The following is an 11,909-nucleotide window of genomic DNA, read 5'->3' as shown; positions in this document are numbered from 1 at the left end:
CATAAGGCCTTGTAGCTTTTACACACTAATGCCCTACATTGACTAGTGTACAGTACACCATTTTCCATTACCTAAAAGAAGCACTCTAATGCACTAGTAGGTTTTGTATACGTGTGTACATTATGTGTGTGCAGTAATGGACACCTTGTTTTCATAGTTTTAAAAGCAGCATTTCTATACAAGTACAAAAACATCAGACAAGAATGAGTCGACAAGAGACGATAGAGTATAACGATGATTGTATACTGTAAACATCATGTATACATTAAAGTAGTGTTTTGATTTAAAAGGAGTCATTCGTAGATCAGACAGAATGAGTCGACAGAGAGGAGTAGAGTATAACGATGATTGTATACTGTAAACATCATGTATATATTAAAGTAGTGTTTTGATTTAAAAGGAGCCATCCGTAGATCAGACAGAATGAGTCGACAGAGAGGAGTAGAGTATAACGATGATTGTATACTGTAAACATCATGTATATATTAAAGTAGTGTTTTGATTTAAAAGGAGCCATCCGTAGATCAGACAGAATGAGTCGACAGAGACCAGAATATGTTTCAGTTCCAGCTGATTATTTTTTTTATTTCCTTCTTGAAAAAAAAAAAAAGTTATGTACAGAATTATCAACAATCTGACAGGCAGTGAATTGACACGATTAGCTGGCATGAGTTTTTCCCTCCCCCCCTTTTTCAAAACTTTTGTTATGGCAAAGATTAGACAAAAAACATATTTCTACACAGCATATTGCACAGAAATGGGATGAAAATAAGTTAATTTATTTAAAACTGTATATATATATATATATATAAAAATCCTGAACAACCACCTTCAACGTAAGTAAAGACATAGAAAGCGATCGGTTCTAGCGCCTGTTGTGGTATAGCTAAACTACACATAAAACACACAAACTTTTTTGCTTATGATACACAGTCAAATGTACAAAGATGTTTTCACGGTTTTTCCAAATTTTCTTATCTTTTTAAAATATTTTTTTTAAAACACAACAGCCATAACCTGAATCTGAAATACAAATACTAATTATTCACCATGCCATAAGATACTAAAACAAATTAGCTAGAGTTAGCGAACAAGTAGAAAACATTACATATTCAAATACAATGAGAAAAGCAGTAGGTCTACATAATTGTTGTTTGCGGGAACTCAAAAAAACGCTATTTGAATATGCTTTATAATGATTTTTATTTCTTACATCCAGTGGTTTAAAACCAGAATGTCGATATAAAAAAACGACAAGAAATTGTTCATTTAAAGCTACAATCTTTCTTTATTAGGCAAGATTCTAAAATGAAATGCAGAAGTGTGGCTGCTCAAAATACTGTGTGTGTGTTGAAGTGCGTGTTCCACGGGGTATTGAAATGTGGTACTGTGTCTTTAAGAAGCCTGCAGATTGATACTGTAACATGGACAGAAGGCCGATTCATGAGATAACCCGCCACCTGGATCTTTAAAATGAGGGAACTCAAACAGCGATATACACCGATTGACACCCCCTTGATATATATCTGTAAAAATACACTGACAAAATAAACAAATGTTTCCTCTCTTTAAGTGTCAAAAGTCTACATTTAAATATAAAAAATCAAAAGTCTAGCCCTTCTTTCGGCGAAGGAAACAGACGGTGAGGGGAAAACATCATAACAAGACCAGTACAAGAAAACAAAACAAAATAATTAAGTCGAAAATGTTTGGCCAGTATATAAATACATCATATAAAATGTCCTCTGAAAAAAACGAACAAAAGAAAATTCGAGGATGGAAAAAAAAATCGTGAGAATTCTCTTATACATAACATCAGAAAAACATAAAATAATTTTGGTCCTGAATTGTAGAGAAGTGTATAAAGTTCAGCACAGATTTCAGTTGCGTTTGAATCCTGAAGTTAAGAATTAAAACAGCTGGTGATTTTTTTGTTGTTCCTTTTAGGTAGAAAGGAATCAAACATAGCGCCATCTATCCATTTAAATACCCCTACAACTAGTTTTCAACTGTTCGACAGTCTAACATACATCTCAGTAAAAGAGAGGACAGGTAACATCATGCGTTTATCTTTTAAAAAAGGTTTGACTTTTATGTCAACAACCCACCTGGTTCATAAATCCATCTGCCTCGATGACAACAACAACAACTGTCCCGACAGCCTATTTCTGTACCTCTGTGAGTCTTATGAAGTTCACTTGGCGATCATAAAACGTTTCTCAAAATGTCCCTTTTAAGTAACTAACATTGATTAATAAAGTATAGCTGACCTAAACCCGCCATCACTATAATCGTGCAATATCAATCACAGTTTTCCAGTTCTGATCGAGTGTTTCTTTCAATAGGAGCCGATCACTCCTACTCAGGGCGCAACAATATCTTCCTCTTCCGCTCCAGTCGAGGCAATACTTCAGCTTACTTGTAGCCATGTCTCATAATAACAGTCGACAGTTGATCCTTGAAATAAAAAGCAAGTTATTCTCTCGCTTTGTTCAACAGTCAGCGCMTGGGGCTTGCAGTCTCTTTCTCGGCGGGAGGGACCCTTGGTAGGTTACCGTATGACACACAATCACTTTACCGGAATCCCTTCTTTTTTTTGCTCAGAATAGTAAGACAACATTTCCTGCTTGTGTTTTTCTCGTTCTCTATTTCTCTCGCTCAATACGTGAACACCAAATTAGAAATGGTCGACTCTAGCCAGTCTCCTGAAATCATCTCGCTCACCTCTGGGGTGCAGTAGTCGGGAAACTCAAAGTGAGAACCGGAGCCCGACTCGAAATTAAAATCCAAGTCTCTGTCCAAAACCGAGGACCCAAAGCTTCCCAGCGACATGCTGTCAAAACCAGGGCTAGGGTTAATGTCCAGTAGATCATCCTCAAACTCCTCGTCTGATGAAGAGGATTGGGAGGAGGACGAGGAGTGAGAAGCAGAGGGAGTAGGGGAGGACGCCCGCATGCTTGTGTAGTCTTCCGAGACGCTGGAGGGAGACTCGCCGCCCCCCCTGCTGCTGGCTGTTGCGTCCTCGTACAGGCTGAGTGGTTCGCTGGAATCCGCCGAGCTGCTGAGCGTGGGACTGGCGGGCACCGCTGCTGAAGACGGACTCACACTGTGGCTCAGGCTGCTGCCCCCGAACACATACACACGCTTCTTCTTGTCGGGTATTTGTTTGGCAGCAGAAACAGACTTGGATTTGTAAAGAGAATGGTGATCTGTGCCGATGACTTGTTCTGGGAATGATGGTGTTTTGGTGCTGTTCCCAAAACCGATTTTATGAGGTTTGCTGGATGATTTTGCGACACTCTTTTTAGAAGATGTTTTCATGCTGGTGTTACAGTTGCTACCGCTGATCTTTCCCTCCTTCTCGCCCGGTTTGGAGCTGCTGGACTTTACCTTCTTCCTGGGCCGGTACTTGTAGTCTGGGTAGTCCGCCATGTGCTTGAGTCTGAGCCGCTCCGCCTCTCGTATGAAGGGAATCTTGTCGCAGTCTTTCAGCAGCTTCCAGCGCTTGCCCAGTCTCTTGGATATCTCCGCGTTGTGCATATCCGGCGACTGTTCCATAATTTTACGCCTTTCAATCTGTGACCACACCATGAAAGCGTTCATCGGCCTCTTGATGTGACCGGTGGGTGTTTTGCACCAGGCGGGGTTCAGTTTGCCGTCCCCCGCGGAAGAAGCCGTGGAGCCGGGGCTCGGGGAGGATGCCATGTCCAGGTCCATAGCTCCGGAATCGGACGACTCTCCCTCGAACACAGCCTCGGAGCTCTCCACATTACTTGTCTTCTGTACCATGATTATAATGTCAATGAGAGGGCGCCTGCTTGCTCTCCAGTTCAGTTCCACACAGTAGGTTTATTTTTAAAAAGAAAAGTATTTTTTTTAAATTGTACAATTCTAGCTGGCTGTGTGAATAGAAGTCAGTCCTGAGATGTGCCGAACCGGAACCACAGGAATCCGTTGATAGCCGTTAAAAATGCTGGATTTGTTAAAAGTTCTTTTTCGAGTCTCTGTAATATGATACAGAACGAACGGTGTAAAACTGTCCCTCGTTTTCCACTCTCTTTCCTCCGACAATGCTTTATGTAGCCTAAGCTAATCAACCCTAGCAGTCGTGTAGGACTTAAACATGTGCCGTGTAAGCAGCGGAAAGCAAACTGAGTGGCTGTGTGAGCGCACTGACACTGAAAATGTTCAAAGTTTCTAAAGTAAGGTAACTCTTTTTCTGCATAGCTTTTTCTTCCGAGCACCATGCGGGAAGAAGCCTGTTTCACTAGAACTACGATCCACCTTTCATCTGCGCACTCTGTAACTTTCAGCAGCTTCTAATTTCTCCCCGTGCAGCTTTATCCTTTTCCAAAGATATAATGGCGATACAATTCAGCCAATCCGTGGCTGTCTCTACCCTGTCTAGTGCCAAAACCACGCCCAGTTTCTTCTCATTGGTCKAAAAAWAAAAAAAGGAATCTAATAATAATCAGCGCGTGCAATGAGGAGCTTTATGTCTGACCTCATTCCAGTATACACGACAAACTTCGCTTTAAAGAGACATACTTATGTTTTCGACTTTTTTTCTACACCAACCAGCCATACCTATATCATGAAGGTATTGCTGTATGTATGGGAACCAGTCTAATGTATCATATCATTCAAGAGTAGTATAGGCCTACTGTTGCATAAAGGGAAGCATGGAACAACTTGTCAACCCTGTTTGGACTATAATGATTTATTATGATATAGGAGCTAATGTTTGAGAGAATATATAAAAAGGTTCTAGCATATATTTATATATGAGTAATTATGCTAATTTATAATAACATATCCTGGTTTACCCTGCTAGAATACAGAGGTGTAATATGATGTTTATAACAAAGTAATTTGTATTTAATTATATACTTATATTTTTATAGCCCCTACAGGTTCGTCGGGTTCATAACAATAACAAACATGGCACAATGTCACTCAACAGTTCAGTGAGTCTCGTTTTATTTCCAGCGCGAGTGCAAGCTCGGCTCGCAAACACGGAAATGTCTAGACACATGCATGCGGACTCCCTCAGTTGAGTTGTTGTACTGGTGAGAAGAGATTCTTCAGCAGGATCCACTTTCACCAGGCTGACTCCGAGAGAGAGGGCGGAGCCGAGGACGACACGGGCGTTCCTTTGTCACATTACGCACGCCCCGCACTCASTGCTGCAGCTGGCGGAGAGGAGAYAGGAGAGAGGKAGAGGCAGTGGAGGTACACACATGCAAGCTGAGACTACACACTACACTTTTTTTTAAAGATACAAATGGCCAAGGTAGACCGGAGAGCGTGGTAATAAGACACACTGGAGAAAGCGCTTTTACGCACGAACATTGAGTGGGAAAAAACACAACATTTCATGAACACACAATATTCAGAGTTCTCACATTTACTCCTAGAATATAAATATATTATACTGACTTAAAACATCTCCCCCAGTAGCCTTTGTTGCCAATGTTTTTGATATTACACAGGTATTAAGCAAACGGCSAATTTCACAAAACAGCCAAGTTCACTTCTGAGGAAACAGCGATGCGTTTWGTGTTTGTCACTAGATGGCAGCGCGGAGCTAAATGACAAGAGTTYGCTCCTATGAAAGAAATCAGACACAGCTCCGCTCCCAGAACTTTGCATATGTGGGAGAGATGAATTACATAATGTTACTCAGTCAGATACGCAGCCAGTGGGTCGGACATTGTTTTGCTGCACAGTCAGTAACTACTGAGAGTGTTTGTAATGCTGATCACCATTCCGACTTTGTCAAAGGCCAATCAAGTGAAATTCATTAAAGGTGTTATTATTACAGGTAGGCTGTCAACCTTAGCATGCTGTGCTGTTCATTACAGGCAGACCTAGTACACACGTGCCGCTACAGCCCATCAAGTGAATGAGGCGTTACAGATGAAGAAACAAAACGCGATTCTAATAGTTCAACCCAGTWGCAGCCMTAGACGTAGATATACGCATGTCACTGAGCACAATTGTGCTTAATAATATGGTCTGATATCTGTCCGCATCCKAGTAAAAGCGAGTTTTAAAGCACATGTAATTGCGCTCCAGTTTTGTGGGTTCATTGAGCATGACTGGAATATAAATGGYGTGGCAACTCATAAACCAAAGAGCTCGACGCTTACCCATAGAAATAGAACCGATKGAATTTAGAATTAGGTCTTGAAACCTCGAACCCTTGGCAATTTGACTGYTGAACTCATGTTCTATAGATGTTGTTTCTATGCGWTAACCCGGCCCCCCAACCACGAAACCTAACCCTATTATCTGCTCTTTATACAACATAATAACAGTAATAGATGGAGGCAGTGAAGACGAGGTCTGACTAGGGCTACAGCCCAYCACCTGGCTGAGGGGGTGTCGGGTTGTTCCATCCACTCCTTGACCAGATGGCTTGTGGCAGCATTGTTCCATTCACCATCAGAGGGAAAGAAAATACTATTACGGCTTTTTGTATTTCTCTTGAAAAGCAGAGATCCTGTTTCAATAGTTTACCACTTTTACGAGCATATTTTTGTATGTTGATTGCACATTTTTTTTTGTATGGTGCGTCGTTGAGCACACGTTGGGTGGTGGGTGGACTGTAGTGTCGTGGATAAAAAGCCTCTCATTTTAAAGTGTGTGCGTGTGTGTGTGTGTGTGTGTGTGTATGCGTATTTAATAGAGAGAGAAAGAGAGAGAGAGAGCGTCAATGCGTGCTCGCGTCGGTGCGTGTGTATTTGAATAGATATCTTCAATGCATTTCAAACTTTCTTTTACAACTTTTGTTTAACGTTTGAGCAGCTGCCACGCGAGTGCTTAGAATGGGTCGCGTGCCAGTCTAATCGCAACAGGTGTTCAGCGCCTCGAGCTGCTCCCTCTTCTCGGATTCTCTGTTCTAGAAACTGTCGTTCTTCCAACAATAAATCTCAAAGTTTCCAATGTCTTTAGCAACATGTACATGTAGTCAAAGCAATGACCGTATATGGACATTGACTTATTCACCACTTTTAATCATTCATATTTATGATTTCATAGTCAATTATTTTATTAATTAGCCTACTTAAATAAAATATTGACAATTAATCTTTTTTTTCCTTCTTTTATGAATCTTTAATTTATTATTAATCCTGACAAGTGTAGAGTGTATCCCGGATTCAATAATATACTCGTCACCTGCCTTGAATTTGTACAATACACGGAGAAAAGTTAAGCTCGGCATGTGTAGCCAATCAGCGACGTCACTTTACGTATTGATGACATATGCAGTGAATGTGTAGCCATGTGATTCGCCAGATACACGCTTGATGATTTCTGATATGTTATCTATATCACCAGATGGTTATATTGCATGGAATGCCACAGCTCATTTTGTGCAAGTCTCCACACATACAGAGACCTCTGTCATGATGAGCATTGACTGGAAAATGACAAGTCCTATCCTAAAGCATATAGAGACTTCACATATGCAAAATACATGCATTGTATTGATGTATTTGGGATACAAAATAATGATTTATATATTTTAGGCCTTTATCCGCGGATGTTAAGTTAGGATTCACCTCAGACAGTATAGAAAACGTTCTTAAATTTTGTTTACATTTTTTTTTTTTTACGTACATTTTCATTAAAACCATTACTCTTAATCATTTACAAACTTTGTGTTATTCATTGCAAAAGGGACAGATGGTAGCCTACATTCACCATTCAGCATGTCATATATGAAATGTATTGATTCATATGCATGTTTAAACAGGTGTTCCCGATGAGCCTTATCTTATCCAGGTAGCAGCCGTCAGGCAGCATAGGTCCGTTAATGATTCCTCGGTGTCAACACTTTACCCTGTAGCCCAGTTGACAAGAGATCATTGTTTATTGTCAAACTCTGATTCCTGAAGTTGAGTTAGTTTGAACATCTGCCCGTTTTCAAGGTTGTAGGTTTGTTTTTACAGGGTTACACCGAGCCACCTGAGATCGGGTTGCTGGTGTTGTCACACACACACAGAGATTAGATCAGGTTCTCAGAGTATAAACAGAAGATATATTAGTCAATTCTAGGACATAGTTGCCTACTTAGGAATAAATATACAAATAATTAAGACTGACTGTCTCCTAATACTGCAAACAAAAAGGGCCTGTGTATCTAACCCAGATAAATACAAAAGAAAATGTTTATTTTCAAAAAATAATTCCTCATCCTTACCCCAACCTGTTTGAGGGATGTTTAGTTCCACTGTGGAACATTTTAACATGCGTCATTCGCATCGTGTGGTACATCCATATTGAACAGCGGGACATCTAAACCCTTATTCCTACAATCTAACCCTTCTACAATTAAAACCTTCCCATCCCTAACCCCTTACCCTACAATACTAACCCCTTATGCCTACAATCTAACCCTACCCTACAATCTAACCCTTATCCACATCCTCTAACCCACCTAACAATCTAGACCCCTTTACCCTACACTCTAACCCTCTTATCCCATACCTCTAAAACCCTTACCCTACAATCTAACCCTTACCTACAATCATACCCTTATCCTACATATTCTAACCCTTAATCTAACCTTTACCCTACATCTAACCTTACCCCATCATCTAACCCTTTACCTACAATCTAACCCTTAATCCCACAAATCTAACCTTAATCTAACCTATACCCACAATCTACCCTTAATCTAACCCTTATCCACAAATCTAACCTTACCTACAATCTAACCCTAATTCTAACCCTTACCCTACAATCTAACACCTTACCCCTACAATCACACCCTTAATCTAACCCTAACCCTCAATCTAACCCTATAATCTAACCTGATATCCTACCAATCTAACCCTTATCCCACATAACTAACCCTTAATCTAACCCTTACCCTACAACTAAACTTACCCTACCAATCTAACACGTTAAATATCTCCATCCTCTTAACCTAACCTTACAACTAACCCTTATCCTACACATCTAACCAAATACCTACAACTAACCCTTATTCCACAATCTCACCCTTACCTCACAACTAACCCTTATCTGACAATCTAACCCTTATCCTACAATCTAACCCGTTATCCCACCGCTCTAACCTTTACTCCTACAATCCAACACCTTACCCTCACAATCGAACCCCTTATCCCATCCTCTAACCTTACCCGACAATCTAACCCTTACCCACACTCTACAACCCTAATATCCCCACTCTCTAAACCCTTAATACATACAATCTAGAACCCTCTATACTACACCATACATCCTAACCCTTACCCTACCAATCTTAACCCTTATCCACAATCTAACCCCTCTAAATTGCCTACCCTCCAATCTAACCCCTTACCCTCCAATCTAACCCTTAATCATAACCCTTCCCTACCAAATTAACCTCCCTACATCTAACCGAATCTAACCCTTACTACCTAAACCACAATCTAACCCTTAATCCTAACCTGTATCCACAATCTAACCCTACCGCTACCAATCTTAACCCTATAATCTAACCCTTATCCCACAATCTAACCCTTTACTCTACAATCCTAACCCGACCTACCTACAATCTAACGCCTTACCCTACAATCTAACCTCTACCCTACAACTAACCCTTAATCTAACCCTTATCCTACAATCTAACGCTTACCCTACAATCTAACCCTTACCCCATCATCTTACCCTACATCTAACCCTTACCCTGCAATCTAACCCTTACCCTACAATCTAACCCCCTTAAGCTAACCCTTATCCTACAATCTAACCCTTACCCTACAATCTAACCCTTACCCTATCATCTTACCCTACAATCTAACCCTTACCCTACAATCTAAACCTTACCCTATCATCTTACCCTACAATCTAACCCTTACCCTACAATCTAACCCTTAATCTAACCCTTACCCCACAATCTAACCCTTACCCTACAATCTAACCCTTACCCTACAATCTAAACCCTCACACCCACAATCTAACTCTTACCCTACTAACTAACCCTACAATCTAACCCTTACCTTACAATCTAACCTTACCCTAGCATCTAACCCTTACCCTACAATCTAAACCCTTACCCTACATCTAACCCTTACCACATCCTCTAACCTCACCCTACAATCTAACCTTGCTCTACAATCTAACCCTTAACCTACAATCTAATCCTTAGCCTACAATCTAACCCTTACCCTAAAATTTATCCCTTACACTACAATCTAACCCTTACCTTATAATCTAACCCTTACCCTACAATCTAACCCGTACCCTACAATCTAAACCTTACCCTACAATTAACCTTACTCTACAATCTAACCCTTACCACATCCTCTAGCCATCACCCTACAATCTAACCCTTACTCTACAATCTAACCCTTACCCTACAATCTAACCCTTACCCTACAATCTAACCCTTACCCCATCATCTCTGGCCCCTCATCTTGTTCCCTATACCTCCCAATCTGGTCTCTTAATCATTGCCCTCTCAACCTTGATATTGACTAGGACCATCAAGCACCTGAGAGGTAGCATCTTGGGACCTATGTACAAACCCTCTTCTGTGTCAGCTCTGCTCTGTGGTGTCAGCCCTGAGCGCTCAGCCTTAAGCTCGATGCTCCTGGGGGACGACAGGGGTCCCCTGCTCTTGTCTGGTCTTGTGTCTGAGCCCTCAGCCCCCAGCCAGGAGGCAGTGGACCTCGGTGAGACAGGGGTCCCTGCTCTTGTCTGGTCTGTGGTCTGAGCCCTCAGCCCCCAGCCAGGAGGCAGTGGACCTCGGTGGACAACAGGGGTCCCTGCTCTTGTCTGGTCTGTGGTCTGAGCCCTCAGCCCCCCACAGGAGGCAGTGGACCTCGGTGACAACAGGGGTCCCTGCTCTTGTCTGGTCTGTGGTCTGAGCCCTCAGCCCCCAGCCAGGAGGCAGTGGACCTCGGTGACAACAGGGGTCCCTGCTCTTGTCTGGTCTGTGGTCTGAGCCCTCAGCCCCCAGCCAGAGCAGTGGACCTCGGTGACGACAGGGGTCCCTGCTCTTGTCTGGTCTGTGGTCTGAGCCCTCAGCCCCCAGCCAGGAGGCAGTGGACCTCGGTGACGACAGGGGTCCCTGCTCTTGTCTGGTCTGTGGTCTGAGCCCCTCAGCCCCAGCCAGGAGGCATTGGACATCAAGTCCCAGAGAGGGAGCACCTTGTCATTTAAGTCACAGCCTCTGGTCTCCTAGCCCCAGCCAGGAGGCAGTGGACCTCGGGGACGACAGGGTCTCTGCTCTTGTCTCTGCCTGGTCGTGGCCCCCAGCCCCCCAGCTCTCAGCCCCCAGCCAAGAGGCAGGCGACCTCAGGGATGACAGGGTCTCTGCCTGGTCTGTGGCCCCCAGCACCCAGCTCTCAGCCCCCAGCCAAGAGCAGGCGACCTCAGGGATGACAGGTCTCTGCCTGGTCTGTGCCCCAGCCCCCAGCTCTCAGCCCCCAGCCTGTAGGCTGCAGACATACAGGCCTCAGGGAGAACAGAGGGTCCTGTGATGCCTCTCTGCTGTCAGACCAGGCGACACAGGTGACATGGTGGTTCCCAGGGCAGTCACTTCTCACTGTTATTGTATGCTTCTCTGTCATGGTGACAGGGTGAACACACACACACACACACCCACGCACACACACCACACACACACACACACACACACACACCACACACACACCACACACACACACACACACACACACACACACACACACACACACACACACACACCACACACACAACCACACACACACACACACACGCACACACACAGACACACACACAGACACAGGCACAAAGAAACACAGAAAACGATGGTCACCTCCCAGTGCTCATGTATGACCTTCTGATTCCCCCGGCCACGACACCATGACCCAGACATGATATATCTCCCAGGGTGTCACTGTGACTGACCCCTGAAGGTCACTTCA

The 11,909-nt window shown here is 43.0% G+C and overlaps 1 protein-coding gene across 1 annotated transcript; it reads right to left on the bottom strand.

Annotated features, from left to right (window-relative positions):
* Positions 1-554: 554 nt before the first annotated feature.
* LOC112078523 (SRY-box transcription factor 4) lies at positions 555-4,322 on the bottom strand. The gene has a single exon (XM_024144733.2). The coding sequence runs from the start codon at positions 3,787-3,789 to the stop codon at positions 2,659-2,661; it is 1,131 nt and encodes a 376-aa protein (XP_024000501.1). The 5' UTR covers positions 3,790-4,322; the 3' UTR covers positions 555-2,658.
* Positions 4,323-11,909: the final 7,587 nt, after the last annotated feature.

This window comes from Salvelinus sp. IW2-2015, unplaced genomic scaffold (assembly GCF_002910315.2).
Source record: "Salvelinus sp. IW2-2015 unplaced genomic scaffold, ASM291031v2 Un_scaffold5804, whole genome shotgun sequence".
Classification (NCBI taxonomy): domain Eukaryota; kingdom Metazoa; phylum Chordata; class Actinopteri; order Salmoniformes; family Salmonidae; genus Salvelinus; species Salvelinus sp. IW2-2015.
Note: the sequence above shows the minus strand (reverse complement) of the source record. Positions and strands in the feature narration are given on the sequence as shown.